General features: G+C 37.5%; 1 protein-coding gene across 19 annotated transcripts in view; it reads left to right on the top strand.

Annotated features, from left to right (window-relative positions):
- Positions 1-25,032, top strand: part of COBL (cordon-bleu WH2 repeat protein) — a 156,401-nt gene that overhangs the window by 106,282 nt on the left and 25,087 nt on the right. For 18 of the 19 annotated variants that reach the window (XM_085571749.1, XM_085571744.1, XM_021546896.3 and 15 more), the window contains 2 exons: positions 1,260-1,430; positions 24,254-24,566. In XM_085571749.1, coding sequence (XP_085427875.1) covers positions 1,260-1,430; positions 24,254-24,566 — 484 coding nt within the window. The remainder of the gene's footprint in view (positions 1-1,259; positions 1,431-24,253; positions 24,567-25,032) is intronic. The other variant, XM_085571756.1, reaches the window with a different exon arrangement.

Genomic DNA, 25,032 nt, shown 5'->3' with positions numbered 1-25,032 from the left:
GCTGTGAAAAAAGCAAGACTCTTCTGAGTGGAAAAAACATGCTACAAGAACTAGTCAGCCACATGATGAAAAAAAGTATAAAAGATACCTGTGTAGCTCTCAATTAGACACGTGAATAACAGCAAAAGATCAATCAAAAATATTCTCAAACTGGCAAGTTCCCTGTAGTATTCAATACTGAATCAGTTATTGTGACACTGAAGTATTGTGCCAAATTTCCTCAAAGCAGTAAAAAAAGGGCTTGCACATTTGCCAGCATTAAATTGTGTCTCTGGAATATATTCCTCTGGAAACTAGTGACTCTTAAGTAAAAAATCATAATAAAATCATAATGGCTTAATCTTTTTTCTTCCCCCTTGGTGCTGGTTCCCTTCTCAACAGCCCCAAAGCACAAGCCAGAGAGTGTAGGAATGGATCAGACCAAACATCTGTCTCTGACAGCACCCATCTTCAGCAATGACCACAGCACATGTTTGAGGCAGGATATGAAAGCAGAATAAGCAGGTAGTCATGGTTCTTCAGTGCACTTTCAACCTCTTTCCAAATAATGATAGCTCAAATAATGGTAGTACACTACCAACTGGCAAGGGCTTTTTTGCATTGAAAGTTGTTCACAGAGTATAGTGCAAAGATGTATGTATATCTTTAGTTATTGCACATAGTGTTGAAATAATCCCCCCAACAAAGTTATGGGCATTTCCTTCAGTAGCTTCAAACACTATTTTGCAAAAAAATCATCTGCTTCTCTACAATGTCAAAATAATGAAAACTGACTCAAAAAGAAGAGCAGAAAAGCCTGTAAGATATCTACTTCAAAACAGTGACCTAAGGCATCTTCCTCTTTTTCTCAGAAAGAGTCAGGAAAATAATCACATAAAGTATTTGAGAGGTCAACAAATTCAGGCAGTTTGACAGTTCAGAAGATAAAATAAAACATATTTTCTTACGCAGCTTTTTTCAATTTTTTTTTAGTTTGCTTAACTATTTTTCTCCTTCATTATGCCTGCCAAAACCAGAGATTTTAACTGGTAGTTGTAATGTACGTGTATGTGTTGGGCTCAATTCTTGTCCCACTGCTGTTGGTTTAAGACAGACCTTTTATTTCTCCCTTAACTATTTGGATGCAAGTAAGAGCAGGACTAGATCCAGGGAGACTTTGGATGTGGATAAGGGAGAATCAGTGTGTTTTTAAAAAATAAAAATGAACAGAGTGATCATTATCCTGCAATGAAGTAACAAGACAATTGATCCCCCTGTAGGTGATGGACGGCAGGTGCCACAAAAGCCTCCTAGGGGCACCACTCGGGGTCCCCCCCAGTTAGTGATCCCCCCACCCCCACCTTACCCTCCTCCTGGCAGTGACATTGTGGATCCAACAGTGTGTAACAGAGAAGCAGATGTTACAGCACCAACAGAGCTGGTACCTAAACGTATGTTTGAAAATATATGTATTTTCATTTCCATTCTTTTCATGACTACTCTCAGGTGTAGATTTTCCAGACTTTCCTCTCTGCTCTTTAGACATCCATGTCTGTTTTTCCCCCTTTTTCCAGCCTGTTGTCTTTTAAAATGCCCAATGCAGTGTAACTAATTAATACAAAGTAAGGAAAACACTTGCTTAGAGAGAGTTTTGCACACAATACCTCGTCATTGTACATTTTAAAGTAACCATCAAGTTTTATTGCCGTGTTCAACTGAAAAAAACAAATATTTTGTCTTTTATTAATTCCCCAAATTTGGTTTTCTGTACTAACAATTTTTTTGTCTCTTCAGAGATGAGTTCCTTTGAGAGTCAATGGGTCTTCAGTCTAGGTTGACAATTACAGTGTCTTCCTTAAGAAAATTAAACCATTTACAGGCACTGTATATTGTTAGAAGCCTTCCTGTCCTAATGGGTACATCTTTCTTGGAATCTCTGAGTAGTCCTTTGTGTGCTCTTCACCTTGGGTCATAATAGTTATCAGATAAAGAAGTACAATATTTTTCACATGCCCATGGACTTGTGAAAAGCATGTTTTCATGCTGCTTTTTCATGCTTATCCATTGACTGCCTTTAAATCTTTGTACACAATCCAAGTCTTTGATCATGTATTATTTTCCCTGTGGGCTTGCCCTGCACACCCATGTAGAGCCGGTAAAAGCAGCAAAGCTCTGCACGTTATGACATCTCATGGATGCATTTTCTTTGAAGACTAGGAGGGTGTCTCCTAACCATGATAGAGAAATGTCTCCATTAGCTACTAATATGGCAGAAGGTCTCTTTCCAGGACATTATGTTTACCAAAAGCGCTCTGCAAGTGGCAGTTACTCTAATACATTGTTGTGGGCGTGTTTGCTGCTGAATACCAGTTAACTTTAAAGCACTATTTGACAAATCTGTGCTGAGGAGATAAAAATTGTTAAATTTTATTGGAGTTGACAATGGAAATTAAGGAGCTCATACTAACAGAAAACCTAAATCTTATTGAGGATTAACCCTAAAACATCTTTAACAACTTATGCACAGAAATTATATCATACTTAAAATCTTCTTTTTGTTCTAGATATCATCGGCTTGCCTATGATGTTTTCTTTATTAAAAATCCATTGTGGCCTTCTTTGCATTAATATTTCTGCTTCATTTGAGTTTCCATCACTGTTATTTTGCAATGCCTTCCTGATCTACTTTACTGATCAAATACCCTTTAATCAATGCAACCCTGATGTAATCAGTGTGATCATCTGCTCTTAAACAAACACAGTATGTCAGCCAAAAGGATTTGATTAAGTTTGTATATAGAAACATAATGTGAGTTTTTATTGTCCTCAATTTACTGAGAGCAAGAGCTTAGTGGGTACTTATTTTAGACATAAAGCATCAGTGTTGTAGAGGGACAAGTTTTAGGTCTGTAATTATGCTTTGTCCTACCTAGATAAAGATAAGTGTGTAGATTTACACAAGAGAAGTGTGTATAGATATACCCATGAGAGACAGCAGCACGTAGGACAGATGCTAATTACATTGCCTAATGCCATTCTGAAAGGTGCTTAGATACCGTAGGGATTGAGCCCTGTAAGAACAATGTTTTGCAACTATGTGTTTTATTGCCTGAGAATGCCTCAAGCAGTGCAAATAAGATTTGAGTGGTAGATTCAAAGAACAAAATTTTCAATCTTCCTAACTCTAGCCTCAGTAAATGTGTTTTCTCATAGAATGAGGTGGGAGGACGATAAACTGCTGATACCAGGTCTTATTAAAAGATGTTTTTTTTCTGAAATCACTCTCAAAACAGCTCTCTGATTACAATTGTGGTCTTCATTTGCTGGGTTGGTGACTGTCAACAGCAATGTGTGTTCCATGAGAAAAAAAATCCCATTTAGAAGTTAAAATTCTGTGATCACGTGGAGTTTAAATTCTCACTCATGATCTGCCACTGTCTGTGAAGTACTGTCCTGCCTTCCTGCAGGCCTCCCTCCCAGCAAACACACAGTTGTCTCTTTGTGCTCTGGAAGACACAGGTTGAGGGATTTTCATTTCATAGAGAGTGGTGGCAATCATTGCTCATTGAGTTTTCCAGATTTATGTGGAGTGTAAGTCATTCACGAGTATGGCCTTTAGTAAGATACTTGAGCTTTTCTGTATTAAATTGTAAGAATATCTTCCACAAACAAGGGTACAAAAGTTCCTTGCAGTTTTTGCTCTTAAATATTTTTATTCTAATTACATTACCTTTTCTCTAACATTTGGTCTGGTAGAATCTTAGCTGCATGTTGTGTGCACATTTAAATTGATGTGTTTATGGGATCCCTTCTCTTTCCTTATCTTACTAATCAGCTTGTTCATGGCCTGATTCTAAGATTGACTGTACTTTGGGAATGCAGAGATGGAGATTGTTGCATGGTGTTTGGTTATATCACATTGCTCGTGAAGTTCTAAATATGTGAGTTGATCATAAGCTCTGTGCTACTTACCTGAGGTAAGGAATGCACATAGTGAAAGACTGCTGCTCCTAGACAAGCAGCTGAAACATGCTGCCTTGAAATGTCAGCCAGCTCACTAGAGTAAATTGAGTACTCCTATGAAACTCCACATTAGCCCTTTATTTGGCTAGTTATGAACTATCATTAAGATATGCAGTAAGAAATTAAAAACTCTATGGGAAAGAATATACAATATGCTCTACCATTCTGTAGGGTGAGATGCTGAAGTTAAGTTTTTCACTCTGGCACTGGATAAAGTACTATGAACTCAGGGCTCACACTGGGTAAAGACTTGACAACTGATTGATTTGTAAATTTCAGAAAGTGCACTGTCTTTGAAGAAATGAAATAATGATTTGAACCTACCCTTGTTTTTAACTGTAGAAAAAATAGTCAAGCATCCCTTAATTAGAAGGTCTTTAAGGGGTGAAGATGTGGGTACACTATTTTATTTTCTGTAGATGACATGTGTATTACTGGTTGATGAATAAAACCAGGTCAATTTTAAGGTGCTACAAGAACAGAAAAGAGCCTTGTCTATATATTTAATTTTTAATTTTTTTTCATTTATATCACTGATATATTAACAGGTAATACAAGCCAGTTGGCAAAGGCTATGACAGTGTGGCAAACAGTTCAGTCATATTTTTTCAGGCACCTTAGATATATAGATATATATAGGTATAGATATAGATATATAGTCTTTCACAGGACTAAGTTCTAAGAGTTAGGTTTTGTTAGCTTGAAGCAAAAATAGGTAGAAACGCAGAGGAAACTTCACTCTTTTACACGTGTGTTTAAATCTGCTGAGAACTGAAGGCTGCTGTGCAGGGAGTTTTGCTGGGCTTGTCATGATACACTGCTTCATAAGGCATGTGTCAAGTGACCCAGCCTTCTCTTTCTCAGAGGTGGTCTTTAAAGCAAGTATGCCTGCAGGTGTGGCTTAGGAGGCTTTTGTTGCCATCACTACTCTCACTCATTCAGGCAATCTGAAGCTAAAGAATGAAGTTGAATCTCCAATATAATCTATCTTGTTCCTTCTGGAGAATTAAAATGCAGGCCAAGTAGAGCAGAATTCACAGACATACTGCGTATCAGTAAGTATTGTGTTTTTAGGATTGAGTTAGCTTATACATGAGCCCAGGCCCTTAGAACAACTGTGGAATTCCAAATTTTAACACGTGCCCATGCACCTACACCTCCTTTAGGCATCTGATTCTTTAATGTTACTGAGCATGCTAGCCATTCTGCTGACTGACCTACAAAATACTTATAATGTTATCCCTTTTACTCTTTTCCCCCAACAGTTTACTGTTGTGCATCATTCCCTTCATACTCCAAGCGTGTTTGACAGACCTTGCCTTCCTATGACCTTCATACTTCTGAACCTCCTGTTGCCTCTGCTATCCTGATTCTTCTGTTGCCTTCCTTCCTCCTCTGCTGGGAAAAAAAAAAACTTTTTTTTTTGACTGAGATTTTGGCTTCTTTTCTTTTTAAACATTCTCTTTAATTATTATTATTTTTGGCTGTGGTTTATACTCATTTGCAAGATATATGCTCCAGATCTGAATGGTGTGTTATATAAATCTATATATCAGCATCAGAAAGATTATCTGTTATTCTTTCTAAAAATATTCTCTTTATTTTGAGCCATGGTTTGCTTTGATTTGGTGTTGCAGAAGAGTGTGTTCGTGGGACAGGATGTCTTACTTTCCATATTGTTTAAAGTTTTAATGAAAAGTTTCTAAGAACTTTTTTTTTTTCTTTCTGTTATTCTACGTATAAAGTTTTGTATTCCCTATATGCTCTATTTTCCTTTTATTGCATTTATTTTGTTCCTTTGGAACAAAACTAGTACTGGGCATGGCCTAGTCAAGTTGAAGTGCAAGATTCTTTCTGTATCTTGGCTATCAATTAAGCTGTCAAGACAAAAGAAACAGGAATATCTGTTGCATCTATAAGGGGCTTAAAAGGAATACCAAGAACCAATACCAAATGCACTGCTTCATATTCTTTACTTATGCTTTCATCCTGATGCTTAATATGAGTAATTTTATCTTGATGCTGGAGACATGCTGTGGAAATCGAGGTGTGTGTTCTATTTCTGTAACAAAAGACGCAAATGCTGTTTGCTCAAGATACATCTTGTTCTACAAGTCTCCTTTTTGCTCTTGTCCTAGGAATAGTCAGTGAGTTCTAATTAAAATATCATTTATAGGTTTGTACTTAGCAAAAACTTCTTTGTGCTAAAGGAAGTTCTTCATGAGAACGGCCCATAAGACATGTATTTTTAATAATCCTGAGCTACAAACATAGGCTTTATGAGTTGTAATGTAATGGTGCACACACCCAGAACTATTCTGACCTCACATGTACTGTGCTTTAAGACATTCATGTTATTTAAATGAGTGACTTGCAATACATAACTCTAATTTAAATGATGAAAAATTATTGTTTTACCCTCAAGCAAATAATCATGTTCATCTTGACTCCTTTCCAGGTAGGCAAAATGGAGAATAAGAAAGCAAAGCATTCTTACAGATAATATGAAATATTACTAAGATGGGTTTTGACAGTTTTTAATACAAGTATAACATGTAGTTAGTACATTTTAAATGATTCTTTAGAAAGTATACTTAGTACCCTAAGGGTCCTCTAATAAAAGTCAAGTGGATTTGAACTCTCTAAGCTGCCAGGTACTTTGTAATATCTTCTTAAGACAGGACAATGGTTTAATTGTAAGTCTTCTCTCAAAAAGAACCAAAAAAAAAAACAAGTAGGTGTTCACAATGTGATGATTAAGAACCTAATTTACCCATTCTCATTACTCTATTTGCATCCTACTTTTAACTCCACAGTTACATGGCTCATGGAGTTCAAACTAGTGTAAAAAAATGAAGTGGTGAAACAGTGTTTTATGTTGAGTACAAAGTACTGTGTATCGTAAAATCAGTTCTTTCCATTTACACCATTTTCGCTGAAAGGTGGCACAAGTTTTCAACAAAATCACATTTTTAATGAAAAATCTCCTTGCTTTGAAAGGATACAGCTGAGGCCCCTCTCTACATAGCTGGCATGTTTCCTACAAACAGCAGTCTCTTTCTAGGTAGCCTCCTCAAGCTCTTAAAAGCTGAATGTGAAATCTCAAACAGTTCATTATCTACACTTAATTTATTTTTTCTTTAATTAAAATGCAAAATTTACTTCTAAAATATATTCAGGGGAATGAACATTTTTTGTGAAGTTCCTAGGTTAAACATTTTAAAGACCAGCTTAAGCTAACAAGCTCTGCCTTTCAGGATTTGAAAAGGATCATGTTGCTTATGTTCACTCATGTTTGCTTATTATGATTTCATAAGTTACAGATACATATCTATATACTATTAAACAGAATTTACAAAAAAACATAGAAGAAAGATTTCTGTGTCTTTACAAGAAATCATCCTGTGACATTAATGAATGTTGTTACAAGAAATTATACTGTGACATTAGCATAGTTTGAGACCCCCCAGTACTGTACATGATGTCAGAAAAAACTTTCAGTGGCACTCATGAAATCCAAATCTGTTGAGTGGAGTTGTACAGATACTCTGTCTCAGAGCTGCTAATGCATAATAGCATGCGTGCACAGAGGGGTTTAAGCAAAGCATGATTACAGGACCAGGAAGTCACTGGAAGTTTGCTTCCTGAGCACCAGCTCAGCCCTGAGGTACTGTTGGGGGAATTCCTGTTTGTTCAAAGCTTCTGCTCAGGATTTCCAAGAGCTCCACTACTCAGCTTCTGAGAGAGAATGGGTTTTTCTGACATTTTCAGTAATAGGAAGGACTATCAGTTCTCTTTGATGGAGTCTTAGGTCAGAAGTGATGTGAAAGGACATTGGCTCTTATTTTAACCTTGGAGACATTGGAAGTTTAGTGAGAATGACATGGAAAAGTTAATAACAAATTCACCACTATAACAAATTTTTCACCAAAATGCTATTACCAGAGTTAGTAAGAAACACATTTAATAGGCTCAGGATTTATCTGCACTACCAAACAGCCTTGTTAAAATACTGTCCTTCATTTTAAAATATCTGGGGTGAAAATCAAATAAGCAATCAAATAAAAAAATAGAAAATATCATCAAGCCCTTTCTGGAGTACAAATAAATGCCCAGATAACTTAGAAATTAAAACAAATTCCTGTCTTACAACTCCAATGCCAATGATATTCAGTGCTCTTAGGGAATAAGGACAGATGTATAATTTATGATTAAACCTATTCTGATGAATGTTCTCAACTCATACGAAATCCCGTGAATTAGAAACAGATTAGGCTTCGTGGTGCCCAAGATGTTACTGAAATATTTTTTACGTTGGCCACCAGAGGGAGCCGGTGTTGTCTCAGATTCGCAGTAGGAGAGCAAGAAAAAACGCCAAAAGTGAATTTCAACCTGATTCCAAACTTACCCAGTTTTTCAGTTTTTAGTTTTTGGAGCAGTTTGCTGGGATTTTTTTCTGCAACTAAAAACAACCAAAAAAATTGTTTCTAGATTATTTTTTAAATCAGTTTCATCACAAATAAAAAAAAGAAGATAAAATTATATTTTCAGGTGATGCTGCTATGATGGCGTCTAGGAGATGCAAGCTCAAATTTCTGTTTTAAGCTTTCTCAGAGTATGGTGGCATATTTGGTTGGCTACTATATTGCATAGATATTGCCTCTGTATCTATAGCAGCTGTGTCCAAAGTGTGGTAATTAGTGCATATGGTTGGTATATGGTCTTTAAAACATGCCTAAGTGCATAGGAGTAGGTCAGGTTCAGTGCCAGTACAGATAGACTGTTCTGCTAGGTGGATCTTATCAGCTTCAGTGTTAGAATTTTAAAATCATGACCAGACCTGTTTAGTATCCGCCTTATTTCACAGACAAATTACTTCATTACCAGCAATTCAGTCACTTAAAGACTAAATCTCTGATTTTCAAAACATCCTTAGATATATTTTCAACATGTAATACTTCTGAGTATTTTCCTTTCAGTTGGAATCTTTGAGAATTGAAATGAATGTTGTCTTTCTCACTGGGCAGATGGATTTCTTTTCCTTTTCTAGTGACAAGCCTGTAGAATAATACTAAACTTTAAACTCATTCCATTTTTATCTTCAGAAAATGTGCTACTGGTGCAGCACAGAAAATTATTCTGAGCAGGTAAAATATGGAGAAAAATATTCCAAATATATTAATGGAAAAGGGAAATATTTCTATTCTTGGTTTTGAACTGGAATTATTTAAAGCTGTCTGTGGTATCTAGAGTGCTCCCAGTGCCAAGGGAGAATGATTGGCAGAGAAATCATCCAGCTCCAACTGTATGATGAGTTGCAAAGATTTATGATGCATTTGTTTATTAAGCATATGACCATCCAATCTATCATATGCCCATCATCTGTCCCTTTGTTCTGCTTTCTTGAAGTAAACTCTGTCGTCATGATTCTCATACCCTCATCATTTATGTGTACAGTCAGTTTAAATCCTCCTTATTGTTCTGTCACAGTATAAAAGTGTTTCTTTTTGAAAGCTAGCCTGTGTGTGTGTATGTATGACAGCAATTCTGTCTTCTGAGCTTGGCTCCCAGTTGCTACCATGACTCTCAATATATATTTAGTGCATGAAGTAGGCACCATTTAGCGTTCCATACAAAAACACATGTTATTTTAGAAGACCAAATGGAACTTATTCCATCCCTCGAAAATTACAGCCATGTTGTTTTCTGATGTCATTGTAAAACTATGGACTCCCCCCTCAAGGACAGTGAAGCAAAATTGCTGCCTCTGTTTTCCCTTCTTATTCATAAGCTTCTCCTGTAGTAGCTCTGTGGCTAGAACAGTCCACTGTTAAAATTCATAAGAAGTTGACAAAACAAACAGTGACATAATTAAGTCTTTCTTTATCTAGAAGAGCTTCCAGGTAATAAATGCTGATTTTTGCTGAGGTGGCTAAGGGGAAAGGTGATCTTGTATATTTCCCTGCAAGAATCCCCTGCTTTTTTCCTTTTTTATTGCATACTCTTGTGTAGTGCTCTGGCATCGTTTTGTAGTGGTAAATGACTGTTGAAAGCATCAAGTCCAAAGAAAGAATTAATGACTCTAGAATCTGGCAACAAACTGAACAGGTATCAACTACTGAGTCCTTTATATTCCTTGAATGTACATTGAACATGAAAGATTATTTTTTATGTTCACTTCTAATTCAAAAATAGTAAATTTGGGTCACAAGATCTGCTTAATTTTTTCATGCCTTGAGAAAGTTCTAAGGGAGGAGACTGAGTCCTGGGTACAAACACTGATTGGAAATTTGGGCTAATTTCATATTCCCTTACATTCCCCCGCACTGTGCTGCCTGCATGGATTGGAAATAAGAGTTGTAATTTTGCAGACTTTCAGCCAGAAGTCAGTCTGAGTGTAAGGAAGCACAATCACTTTGAATAATCAAAGATAATATTTTCTGTTTACATTAATATGGGATGGGACCCCAGTGAATCAAATAGTCTTTCTAGACACATTTCCTGGTATTTAGATTTTTAACTGGCTACTTACCTATTTCATGTAGTGTAGAATAAACCTGAGCTTCCCTTCTCCCATCCTAATGTCAAGAAATTTCTTCTCTTAATTCCCTTACAGACCAGCTTTGCAATCCAAATGGTCTGTGGATAAACTGTGAATGTTTCTTCCAAGTGAAACCAAATTCCCTGTTGTCCTCTTCCTTCATCAAAAGAAGTGCAGCTTTAACCACAGGAGCTGTACCTTTAATAACTGAGCAGCATCCTAGACATGCTTCCCTAGAATGGTGGAATGTGAGGAAGTTGTCACAGCCACACACACAGAACAACTTACACTTCATCAGTAACAAGTGGGGCTAAACATCTGTGTTCAACCAGCTACGTGCATGTGGTGCAAGTGTGTGTGTGAGAACTTTGATCCTGGGTGTGAATTTGAAGTTATGCCAGGTTTACACATAAGCTATGGGCCAAATAAAACTGGAAGGGTGGTGCTTTAAGTGGCATATATAGTGCAAGTTCCTACTGATTCAAATGCAGTCAATGATCATGGAGCTGCAGTAAACTGCTGAAATTTTTTCTCTGTTCCAGATAGGTGATGATTCTAATACCAAAGTGCTTTTCCATCCTTAGAGGTGTTCATACTCAGCTTTTCCTATTACCACTTCTGAGTCAGAAAACACTGACTAAAATGCCTGCCTACTTTCTTCTAAGAAATTGAGAATTCTGGTCGTGCACATTTACTTCTGGGTTTTCAGGCATGAGGGAGTAAAGGCTGAGAGCAGAGACAGCTTCTCTTTTGTCAGCTCCTTTTGTGGATTCCATAATTGTGGTTCCTGGCATGGATAAAATAATTACATTCTAACCTACTACCATAAGCAAAGACTGGGTGTAATGGAGGACAAAGACCTAAAACAAAATAAGATGGAAAGACCAAGAAAGGAGAACTGTGATGGACAAATACAATTTTTTATTTTAAGACTATAGTGATTGAAATGTGAAAATAAAGTTGCTAAATATATGGTGCCCTCCCATAAACAGTGAAAGACTGGTAGGAGATTACCTGCTTACTTGTTAGAGCAAACAAAACAACTAATTTTTCTACTTTTCAAGCATCTAATAAAAATCATTATTGTTTTCTGATTTTTAAAACATGTAGGTAAGTATTTTTCTCTTCCATGTTGTTGTTTTCCTCAGTTTTTTTTACTTGACACGAAGGTACAGTTTGTAAAAGCTGTAAAACTTAATGAGGAAATAGTTTCAGCATTTTTTCTAAACTATGTGGAAACATGCAAGAGATCTATTTTAAAGGTGTATCCGTGGATGAAACAGTCAAGATTTGAATTAATATACTTCTTAAAACATAAGAAGTATGACAAATTAGGTAAGAATTATAAAGACTGTAAGAAAAAATAATTAGTGGCCTTAAGTTCAAGATAAGAGCCTTGTTTACTTAACTTGGACCATTTTGGAAGGCAAACAAACTCTTACAGACTTGTTCTCCAGAAAGCCTTACAGTGGACTGCCAAGGACTGTAGAAGGGCCACCCTATAGAACTTCCTGGTGTTGTTGGAAGTAGATGACACTTTGGGAACTACTGGGTGAATGCATTGGTATCTTGGTTTTGTTCTGGAACCCTTTTCGGGTACTCCCAATCTCAGACATGCTAAATCAATGCTTAACAGTGACACAATTATTTTTATGCCACAGTTCTCCCCAATAATAAGAAACTTTTTTTTTTCTTCCCAGAAGTGATCCTATTTCAATTAAATACAATGTGTGTGAATATTTTATTGATTACTTACAGTTTACTTCTAAAACCCTTCTCTGCTTGCCTTCAGAGAATTAGAACAATATGCTGATTAACTGACCAGTTAGTTACAGAAACTTAGAGGTTTAAGTGTCCAAATTTTCCAAATGAAAACATTCAGGTAAAAAAAAAGGCACACATATACTGTAATTTGCTTGTTTGCTCCACTCCCTTGTGGACATGCCCAGCTTCCTCTGTACCTGGCAGCTTTCCTGTTCTGTATTCATCACACTAATCAATGGGATTCAGATGTTCCCAAAATAAAATCATTTGTCTTCAGTCTGCTCTTACAAAGGACACAGACTGTACTATAAAGTCTTTTCTTCACTTTCAGGGTACATTAAATACATGCCACTGTTCATAATACAAGGCTTTGCCAATGTATCAATTGCTTTCTTTTATACAAAAAATCCTTGCACAGGGCAACTCCTTGTGTTTTTTTTATGGACTTAAATTAGTGCCTGTGAGAAAATTCGCAGGCTGATAGTAATTGAAACAGAAATCTTTAAATTTTCATGCTGTAATGAGAAGCGTAATAACAAACCACCACCTTGATTCTGTGCTGGTTTGATAGGGGCTGCTCTAAGGTGAGTGGAAAGTTTTATAATACCATGCTTAAATTATGACCAACCAGGAGAATTAATGTAATGTTGGTGCATTACTGTACAAACTGTACTGTACAAAGTGCAACAGTAGCCACCTGCTAAAAAAAGTTTCAAACACGCTTCCTGGGTAATGGCTTTAGGAAAAAAAAATATCTGGTTCTATGGAGTTTAAAGAAGAAGGTGCCCTTTTTTTTTAATAGTCTTTGATTTTTTATATTAGGAATAAGAACAGGGAAGAGAGATGATAAAAATTAATAAAAATGGGAAAATAGGTGGATATTAAAATCACAGGGCCCTTGAGGTTCTTGATTTTCAAAACCAAAAATATTTGAGAATTTCTCCTTTCTTTTTTTTCTACTTTGTTTTCTTATTTTCTTCCCCCAGAACACCTCAAGTAATTCCTTAAGCATTTCTTTTGAACTTCTTTATTAATGACTGAGTTCTCTGATGTCTGAACCCCGTCACACTTGGGGTTGAACTTTTGCTATTGTTCATAGCATCCTTCTCTCAGTATCCCTGGTAGATAACAGAAAATAAGCTTTTACATGTATATGAGGAAAGTTTCTGCACTCTGTCCTTCTACCTCCTTATTAAACTTTTGTAACTGAACTTCAGGCTCTTATCCTTCCTGACTCATTCAGGAGAAGTTGGTAGCCAGTTTAAAAGTTACTGGAGGGTTTCATAGACAAGCTTAAAACCTACAATTGCGTGACCCCCTCAGCCTAATTTGAGGAGGAACTGATGCTGAAAAGAAACAAACTCAAAGGCATTTCCAAATTTCCCCCTTTTATGCTGATCCTATTTAAGCCCATTAAGTCAGGTGAGAAATTCCCCGAACTAACTTGCCTATTTTGAGAGTATGATCATAGCAAACCTTCAAATTCTAGAAATGGCCCTGCTCCAGCAAAGCACTTAAGCATGCTTAATCAGGTACCCCATTATACAACATGCACATTATTATTGAATGAACTGTGTAAATGAAAGCCTTAAAATGCTTCACATGAATAAAAATGCAGACAAATTTTCCCTGTGGGGATTCATCCCATGCAGGAGATATTTGCAGCTTTGCATTTCAATCAGTGAATGGTCTGACCCTGCTGCTGTTGAAGTCAGGGGCAGAACCTATCTTCTGCAGTGGAAGCAGGATCTGATACTAACAGCACGTAATATGAAAGGGGAAATTTTTTCCAAGTGGGTGTTCAGATGATGACCCATTTCTTGCATCAGGCTATTGTTCACTAGAGGTGGCACTGCCTTTAACGTTTTACTATCCAAAAATCAGTACAAAGCGTAACATCCAGTTACTGCTCTTGCATGTTTGCATCTCTTCAAGTTAATAGGGAAAGAGAGCCCCAGGGCAAAGCATGATTGATGAGATAATTGACTTCACACGAGGACTGTGGAAGAGCAGGCCAAATTCAGCTCTGACTTAAGTATTTCTATCTCTGCTTATGTCTGAAATAATCTGATATAGTCCATCTGCTGCCAAAGTGGAATGGTGGCATGAGAGCACTACTATTCTGTGAGTATTTTGTTCTCTACTTGCCCAGTATTCCCCTTCTTACTAGGGAGAGCTTCAGTGTGCACCGCTGGAGAAGATAACTTCATGGATAGTGTATGGAGGTCATTGTATCAAGAACCATAAAGTGGTTTGGATTGGAAGGGACTATAAAGATAATCTATAGTTTAACACTCCTGCATGGACAGAGGTGTTAAATGGAATGGAATGTATTCCATTAGATCAGGTTGCTCAAAGCCTCATCAAACCTGACATTGAATGCTTCCAGGGATGGGACATCCATAACTTCTCTGGACAACCTGTTGCATGTCAAAATGAAGAATTTCTATGTAATGTCTAATCTAAACCCACCCTCTAAAGTAATTTCCCCTTGTCCTATCTCTACATGCCCTTGTGAAAAATCTCTCTCCGGCTCTCTTGGAAGGCCCTCTTCCAGGAGCTGAAACATGCTATCAGGTCTCCTCAGAGCCTTCTCTGTGCCAGGCTGAACAAACCCAGCTCTTTCAGCCTGTCTCCACTGGAGAGGTGCTCCAGCCCTCTGATCATCTTCATGGCCCTCCCCTGGACTCACAATACCCTCCCTGCATTTGATTCTTGTCCTATGCTGTGATTGCTTGGCTATGTCTGTGTCACTAAAAAAGAAGTCTGTCTCTTGCTATAAGTCCATAGAACCAATTGCCCTGGTGATCTTCAGCAGCATGTGTGTGCCTGTTTCCTGGAGTGCTTGGCAGTGTTTTAGGTGGAGAGTGTGATCGGCACACACTGTCCTGGCCTCACTGCTCTCGGTTTGCCCTCTTCCCAGCACAGGAGTCCAGTCTTCAAAGGGCCTAGGAAACATCCTTTGAAAATGGTAAAATGCCCTTGTGCAGGGTATCACTCAAGAACTTCAGGGAGATGCTATGTGTACTCCAACCCTTGGTTTTCTTCTCTGCAATAATAATTTTTTCTTTACTGGGCAGTTCCAGAAGGCAAACTGTTTTAACGATAAGAAGAGGTCACATACGCAAAGTAGTGTCTCACTAGGTTTATGCTTTTACTGACATAATTGGATGTCTTACAGAAATACAATAGCAGAGTAATCCATTGTGTATGTGCAGTAAAATGTGTTATACCTCAGAAAATAAACATGCTCTTCTCAGTTAAAATATTTCTGAAAATATAATTGCCAAAGTAAACCGCCAGCCCAAGTTTATTGAAAAGCCTCTTGGAGGCAGAAGCACATATTCCACTGATCAGGAAGGTCAGTTAATGAACATCAAAAGACATCAGAGTAGAGTTTTGTATCTTTATACTATGGAGGTGTATGAAAATGTTTTCATATCTAAATTTGGAGATAGCTGTTGAAAATCTGTGTAGGTATTTACATTGTTGGCGGTTTGGCTGAAGTATGTTTTGGCCAATTAAATGGAGTTGTTTTATGTCATTTTAATTTAAGTTAGGTAGTTTCTTCACAAAATTTTCTCAGGGCTCCGTCTGGCTTCAGATTATACTAAGGTACTAGCCTATAAAAAGAGAAAGAGATATAAGGGCAAATGATGGATGCACTGGTGGGGAAACTAGAGGGATGAAATCCCATTTTGTTCATCATCACTCTAGCCTGTAGTTCACTAATAGCTTTTAGTATTAAGCAAAACCAGTATTTGTTGCCATTACGGCCCATAAGTCTGTATTGATAGGAAGGTTTTCGCCCAGTTGTGCAGCAGTTCCCAGTATAAATGCTTTTGTTCCCAAGACAAGTATACTTTGTCCCAAAAATTAGAAGGCATCTGTTCAAAACTTTTTATTCGTCTGTAATACCTAATGGTTTCAGTAATAGATTATTACAGATTGACCTGATTCTCTTTCACCCTTCCTAACTTTTATTCACTTTTAATTAGAAATAAATACACAACTGGGAGAAGAGTTCTGGAAAGAGCTCTTAAATCCCACAAGGGTGTCTTTACATATGTGTATGTGTGCTTGGTTTAGGATTGGGTTTTTCTCTCTGCTGAGTTTGCTGGCAGCCAGTTGCTGGGGAAGGAGGATAATTACAATACAAGAGTGTTTCATGTTTTTCTCCTGTGGATGATGCTATAAATATAAAATTGCAGCAAAGATTTTATGGAATTGTTAACAAACTAAGGAAGATAATTAATTTATGCAGAGTACACAAGAGCAAAAGGATAGTGAAGTTTAAAAAGAAAAGTTGGGCAAATGGTCTTTTTTTCTGTGGTCTTAAAAATCATCTAATAAAATGTTGTTTTGTTGCACTAATAATTACACTAATAATTTCTGGTTTTAATCATTACACTACATATGCTTTTCAAGCAATTTTATAGAGTGTTTTCTCTAAGGTGGCTTATGAAAATCACCTTCACAGTCCATTTGTTTAGATGCTGCAGTGTGCTTGAGTGAAAGCCAACCACCTCTGAAAAGGATGCAGATTGCCCAGATCTATCACTTAAGACTAATAAATCCCTGCAAAATGGGGAGAGTGGGTTATTTCTTCATCAGTATCATATACAGGGTAGTCTCTGGTTTTAGATCTAGATTTTCCTGTCCTGAAAACACCCTCAAAAATAACACCTGTTATTTAACACAGCACGTCACCAGTGTTACACATGGTGATTTATGAAAGTGCAAGTTCAAAGTTATCTATAATTGCTCTTAAATACATTTCTGTCTTATCTTCCTCCTCTAACCTACATTGTCTGCTTGTTTATAGTATTTTTGAATTGCACAGATTAGGCACTCTGCCCCTCTCCTCATTTACGTAAGGGACCATCCAGAGCCCTGAAATCACCTTGTGAATCATTCTAGCTTGCTGTTAACCTCAGAAAGGGAACACCAGGAACTGATGTGAAACTCTCCCCATCATACTTAATTATGTATAAAAGGAAATTAACAACTCTATCTACAGGTTCCTTTTCTAAAATCTATCCTTCCCAAAGCCAAGTGACAATGTTCTCTGGTTAATCAAGGAAAGATCTATTTTGACACATGATCCTTTTACTGTCAAAGAGCATTTTACTCTTTGTATTGCTTGTATGACATCTGATCCCTTTGAATAAGGAAGGCTAGTTACTGGCTATGATGTAGAGTTGTCAGAGAGTCCAAACAAGGCTTTTATAAAAGCAAGGAGCTAGTGGGTTCAAGAGGGTGCCAAAATGGAGAGGATGAAAAGCAGTTCAGCAATAGCAGCAGCATTCTAGGTCAAATGGGCTTTGCAGGGGTCAGAGAGTCTTTTTCAGTCACTGAAGAAAGGATTGTGGGAAAGAAAAAGGAATAATAAAGTCCAATATGTTGATTTTCCCCTGTCTGAAAATCTGTGCTGCATTACTTCAGAAATTTTTCTTTGCCTGTTTGGCAGGTGGTAAAAATAAGAGTCTGAAATGGGAGAGGGTAGCAGACAGTTACTTGCAGGGGTAGCTTCCTCTGAGACTTCCAAGAGCCAGCAGACTTTTTAGGTATTGTTTTGAGAGAAAGACTTCACAATGATTTTCAGTATATGTTTGAAAGGAAAAGCAAACATTAGTGCACAGATCTTCACAGCTGCTTGTACATGGAAAAACAATGGAGGGACTGGAACACTCTTCACTTCTCATTCCCTGGCTTGATCCTATCTCGTATTGCCTTTGGTGTAGGAAACTCCATTGCCAAAAAAGCTTTTGTGAAAGTTACAATACTTTTCTGTTGTGTTATCAACTAACAACAAACAGTTAGACAAGTTTAACCCCAAGGGAAGTGCTTAACTACCTCAAATTCATAAGGCAGGTTAAATGAGTCCACACTACATTTATTTTTCAACCATAGGAGAGCAGACCTAGGTAACTAAGTTAACTGTCATTAGTTTGGGATTGACTATGGAAATGCTGAAGATTCACAGGGTGTAACTAATGACATTCCATTTGTACCTTTCTGATGATATGTCTGGTGAGACATGTCCTTTGTGTCTTTTAATTTTTGTTATTGGCTAGCATATAAAGGAATGGATTTACTTTTGTTTGCAGGGTTTGCAGTGAGAATGACTTCAATTAAAGAGCCTATTGGAAAACATGAGGATGGGGCATAAGACTAGGAAGGAGTCTGAAAATATCTCATTATGTGAGACTGGAAGTCGCATGCAGGGCTGTGTGAGTCAGCAACGTGCCCTTGCAGTGATGAAGCACTAACCTCAGGCTGGGTTGCACTAGCAAGAGCACAGCCAGCAGATCACAGGAAATGTTTATTCCCCTTTACTTAGCTGCCATGAAGCCACATGTGAGTCCATTGTCCAAAAGTGAGTCCAGTTTTGAGTTCTGTGTAACAAGATACTGACACACCAGAGTGTGTCACGAAGCATCAAGGATATACACGGAGGTGCTGAGGCAACAGGACTTGTTCAGCCCTCCCCTGCAGAAGGGAAGGGTAAGGAGATTTTGAATGCTGTCTTATATCTAAAGGAAGAGGAAAGACTGAGACAGACTCTTCTCTGAGATTCACTGCAAAAAGATAAGACTGCAACAGTGACAAGTTGCAGCTAGAATTTTTTTAGGTTGACATTAAAATAATGTTCTTAAGTGGGAGAAGCATTAGATGCTGCCCAGGGAATGATTCATGATTTTTTCCAGAGAGGCTGTTGGGTCTCCATGCTTGGAGATTTTCAAAGCTAAGCTGTTCAAGGCCCTGAGCTACTTTGTCAAAGCTGGAAGATAGCCTTGCTTTGAGGAGGACATTGAACTAGGTGACCTCCAGAGGTTCTTTCGAAATGAAATTGTTCTGTGATTCTGTGACCTAAATAAACTAAGCCAACATTAAGCTGTTCTACATCCTTATTTTGGAGGAGGGCTGGAGCTGCAGAGCATGGTACCTCAGCTTAGTATTTTCTGGCCTCTTTTTGAGTTTCTGCAGGGCAGTTCCAAAAGCTGGGAGAGAAGTGCTTTGGAATTGATCCATTCCCCCACTCCCATAATACTGTTGTTAAAGTATAACAGTGGTCATTTATTTTCTCTTTGTTTCTTTGATTTTTTTTTAATAAGGAAGTATGCATGTAGGCTTAAATATGCTAAAATTAAAATTTTAATTATGATAGAGAGAAGACCACCCGTTCAGTCTACTGCTTTATCTGCTTATTGAGTGATCTTTAACACCTATGTCTTCATACAGGTTTTTGATCCATGAGAAAAATGAGTAAAATGTAACAAGATCACATTGTACCCGTGTGAAAACCCTTAAGCTAATCCTGTGTTCTTCATTTTCATAATCTCTGTAAATAATTGCCATAATAAATGTTATCTCAGCCCACTTCCAAGCATATGAAAAAAAATGCACAGTACTTTAATACTGGTCTTTTGTGTTGGTCTCAACTTTTTACTGCCAGGACAAATAATTAGAGCAGTGTTTCTTTCTCCTGATAGAAGTTTTAAGTCCTGTCAGTGAAAGAATTATGTTATAATTTAGGGATCATTATAAGAATTAATATTCTTTAATATCATAAACTTTATGGTAATTTTTTACAACTTTATTATAATAGACCAATCAGACTACAGCAAAGCAATTATAGTCCATACAAAGAAAGTTCTTTGGCAGTGGAACAAATGATGAAAGAAATTGTAAAACAGTTACCAACATGTTAGCAAGTGTTAGGTAAGTTAGAGAAACTCAGCATCTCCAAAATGCTTGTGAAGTTCAGGTTACTCATCATGTAAGGGTTGAATCAACTGTTACATCTTATGTCTGTCCTTATTGAATGTTATAACAAAACACCAGCAGTGCTGTAAAACCAGGTCACAGCACTTCCTAATAGTTAGGATTTACACTCTGTGCCCATTGGACTCAGAAGGAGTGATGACTTGGGCTTTGGTGACTGATTTTGTAGGTCCAGATGGGATAGTCATCTTTTGAACACTTACGTCCAATTCTAATCTAATTCAATTTCGATGGTGGTTATTTTCATAGTAGTAATCAAAGTGAGTATTTTACCCATGGAAGTCTTCACATATTGAATTAAATCTTCATTTCTCAAAGTGCTGATTTGCATTTAAACCAGGTGAGGTTTATCTGTCTCCCCATCACTGGCATTCTGGATGAGTAATGTGTACATATATCTAACTGCACGGGTGCAGATATGACTCCTCTAAACTCAAAGTTCAGTGTTTTCCTAATTACTTACAGGCTATTGAGATTAACGCAACAAGATCTCTTTTGTGTTAAACAAGAAGCTCACATTCCTTACTCATGAGCTACTCTCCTCTTTCCCTCTTGGTGATCACAGGCAACATTTTTGCAAACAGAGGTCCCAGTCCGTCCCCCTCTGCAAGAAAGCCTTTGTAACTTGTGGCTGACCTAATTGTGCAGTGGCAGCACTGCTGCTGCGAGTCTGGGGAGATCCCTGGTACAGCATTCATGTGGGTTTAGCAGTGTCTGCAGCCTGAACCAGCATATAGGTAAGCAGCAATGCAAGGCTTTGAAGTACTCTCTCCAGTTTCGTGTGGGGGTGAGATGCCCCACGGAGATTTTAGAATAGCTTGAAGACCATGGACCAACTTCTACATCCTTTTCAGTACCACACCCCACCAGTGAATGAGCTAGCTTTGCTGAAAATTATGTTTGAAAACCCAGCCTTCTGTATAGAAATCTTTCAATACTATGTTATCTGTGGCAATTGTTATTTGTGCTTTCAATTCTGAAGTACTTGGTGAATACTCTTTCTTAACCTGGATATGTCTGCATGAGGTTCTGATGATCAGAGCCTGAATTTGTCTTAGTGTTATGAGAAAGAGAAGAAAATGTTGGGCTTTTTTCTTTATTCGACCAACAGAAAACCTCAGTATTGCCATCATTGTGGTCACACTGTATTAGTGTTGGGTAGAGAAAAGAAATGCAAAAATTGCAAGGCAGAATCACATCTACTACTAAATGTTACCTTGTTCTTCTTGTAGAATTAGCAAGTTTTATAAAGTATTTTCTGTCTCCTGAAGACAAAACCACTCAGTAATGTTGAGGTAGGCTTTCTTCATGTCATGTGTCATTACCCAGTAATCCCCATCCCATCTTCAGTGTGCACCAGTGAAGACTTAATCAAGCATGTAGGACAAAGAATAGTTCTTACTTAATCCATCCAAGAATGGCTCAAATTTGAAACAGGGGTGTTTTAGTGCTGCTCTTAGCTGAAACAAGGTTGTTAACTTGACACAGAACCATCACAGTCGTGTTTTATGTGTGTGCTTTCATGTTCAGGCAAGTAGTAGTGGCAATCAAAATGGTTTGTCTCAGCTGGTAATTCTGTTCAGTGCCATGCGTTAACTATGTTAAAAATTTATGAATCTTCTTGGTGAAGATAAAAAATAGGGAAGCACTTTGTCAAACTGATAGGTTTGAAGAAAGGGGAGCATTTTAATTTTGCTTGAGCTTTGAGAATTTAATCATTGAGTAGAAAGATGTCTACTTGTATTTCCATACTTCAGGACAAAACTGCTGTTGAATGAGGAGGTTCTTATTCTGACCTGGGTGATTCAGCTGCCAAGATTGAGACGTAACAGGGATCAATTCACCCGTGAGCTCTGATAAAAAGAGATTGGTTTTCCTTCTGTTTGTCAACATGTGGGGACAGTGGGCTGGAGTTGGGGATCCTGCAGCAGGGTGGGGAGAGACTTGAGTGTTCTTATTATGCAGTAGGCAAGTAGGGCTTTGTAACCAAAAGGATCTAAATCTTTGAGCAGAAAGATGCAGGAAATAGTTGCAGGCAGGCAAGAAGAGGATGACGAAATGCAAGAGATGGTGAGTGAGGAAAAGGCTGCCCCCCTCATGTCAGGATATGGGAGTAGGTACTTAGCTATAAATTGCTATGTCAGCTATAGGGTGGAGGTCATTTATGGCATCCATGTGACAATAGATTTGTCATGAATTACAGAGAGGTCTCTTTTCATCAAGGTGTATATACTGCATTGTGCATTACTTCAAAATCTTCCTGTATGCTTTCATTCTTCAACCTCCACTCTATAAATTGATTTCTTTGTTATCCTATTTTGTCCTGGTTTTAACATAGTGTAACTTTTACTAATGTTTGTTACTGGGCTTTCTTTTGTTTGTCTAAAAGCCAAGAAGCCATATACTCATACCTGTTTGTTCACAGTGAGTTTTGTGCGGTTTTATTATTTGATGTTCAATGTCAAACTATTCACCTTCCTGTTAGTGTTTTGCTAACTGTAGATCTATGGTTAGCATACTCAAATCCATTCAGTGGCACATACTTTATTCCTGTAATTACCATTTTAAAATGGTATAATCTCTGAGAATATATCCAGAATCTAGAACTAATGTTACAGAAAATAAGGTCAAAGAAATCAAATAACATTGCTTCCAAAGTTGCAATAGAGTCTTTGGATCATCTTCCATCATTAATATCAATGCTTGACAGCACTTAAAAGTTTAATCATGATTTGTAACCCTCTGAATTTTATTGCTTCTACTGTCGGAAATCAATTTCAGTACTTAATGGCGTCTTGTAACCTCAGTCAAGGAGAATGTTGGCTTGATTTTTATTCTGGTTTTACTCAAAGTTTCACTGCTAAACTATAGTCTGACAAAATTATTTCTGTGAGATTCTTTGCAAAGTTGTTTTCTGTTCTGTAACTTGGACAAAACACTTTTGTGTATACAACAGAATTCAGAAATATTTTTTTCTCTGTTGATCATTTTTATTGAGCTATAGCTTCATGTATTCTCCAAAAAGTTGTTCATTCCAAGCCAAAAATACAGTGAAGTGTATATTTAATCTTAGTCACACTTGCAGACCTGGGACTTCTCATGTAATTAACTTCCACCACAAGTGTCTGGAAGATCAGACCATAAATTATTGTTTAATCTTCCTGTTGCTTACTGAGGTTCAAGAAGAGAATGGAGCACACTTATAATTCCAAATTACACATTTATATTAGTCTTTATTGATTCCTTTTGATCAGGAGAAGTGTGTTTGGGCTTGATTCTCTTTCGTCACTCAGTAATTTCAGTAATTGAGATTATTGACCTGGTTGGGAGCTCTCCTTTAGTGGCATAATTGCAGGATGAAATTGAGTACATTTCTTAAGAGAAATTAGAACTGTGTTTTTTACTGAAAAACACAAAAATGGGTAGCTCATAGGAAGCAAACTAAAACAGGGTATAAGAAGTTATACTGTGTCAAATCTCCTCTTGAAATTTGCCTATTTTAATAGCATCAAACATGCAAAGGGCATATCCCTTGATCTCCTTTAAAAATAACTAAACATTGGAAAAGTTTATATTTTAAGTATGGTACTGTCTACTTTTCTGTACACTTATAGGAGATCTTGAAAAATAGAAAAATTGAATGGTGATACAATCAATGACACCCACTGGGCCAGCAGTAGATCTAGTTTATCAATTAAGTGTCCTGACTGGGAATTGCTGCCCATTTTTACCTGTACATAGACTTCTTATTGGAAATGTTATCTGTTTGACATAGAATAGGAGAAAAATAATGAGATTATGTTGCCATAAGGAGTAACATGAGTGATTCTTGAACCATATAATTTAAACTTCTGTCTAATTCCTCAAGAAACTGTCCCTGGAAAAATTGTTTCTTCTGAGAATTAATGAAACTGATTTGCTTTGGAAGTTATAAGTCCCAAACCCCAGAGGACCAGCATAGTAAACCACATCTCTAAAAGCAAAGGACATAATGTTTTTGTCACTTTTCAAATCATCTTTATCTTATATATAAATGCTGAGCAGCCTCCCTCACATTTCTAATGCATTTCATGTGGGTTTTTCCAATTACAAGGAGACAGCTGTCTGATTTATGTACTGATGACTTCCAGCTAACTTTCCTTGCTATATTTCATTTAGAGAGCCTGCTGTCTACACATGATAATGTTTATGTAGTGGATGACACTGTTCTGGAGCTATCGGAGGTGGAAGAAACAGCATCGGAAAGCAGCTGCTTTGCATCAGAGGACACCACGGAGGACTCGGGTGTTGTGAGCTCCCCGTCGGACATTGTGTCTCTGGATTCACAGCATGACAGTATGAAGCTGAGAGACATCAAGCTGGTCAATGGCTACACGGAGCCAGCTGAGGCAGATGCAATGTGTGGCACAGAGACAGGCCCCGTGCAGAACGCTTACTGCCCCAGCGTGGGACCTGACACTGCTCCACTGAGGTAAACATTTACTTGCCACCAGCACTTGTCCTCCTGGTAGGGACTCATTTAAGAAAACCAACTTATACTTTCTTCTGCTCTTTCATAAACCAGTACCAATGCCAAGTGACTCCTCCCAGTGAAAAGCTCAGTGCCAAATCCCCTCGAGCGACATACTTGTAGCAACAGGCAAAGGTCACTTTTTTGTTTGAACTTGTAGTTACATTTCTTGCAAAAGACCGCTGCCCTCCAGAGTTGATTTCTCCAAGGAATATGAAATAGTTCTGTTACAGTTAGGTTTATTTTGTACTTCTGATAGCACTTCTGAATTTTTTCAAAAATGTTACCACATATTGATCCGGAAAAATGACATGCAGGTCATATAATGGAAAATTCAAGCCGCTGAAAGCCAGGTGGAAAAGGACTGTATGCAGTGAACTTTGGAGATTGGTTTGGAAATGTTTACATATATATTAAAAAAAAAAAA

This window comes from Lonchura striata, chromosome 2 (assembly GCF_050655825.1).
Source record: "Lonchura striata isolate lonStrDom1 chromosome 2, ASM5065582v1, whole genome shotgun sequence".
In the NCBI taxonomy this organism is placed as follows: Eukaryota; Metazoa; Chordata; class Aves; order Passeriformes; family Estrildidae; genus Lonchura; species Lonchura striata.
The sequence above is the reverse complement of the archived record's forward strand: the minus strand, read 5'-3'. Positions and strand labels throughout refer to the sequence as shown.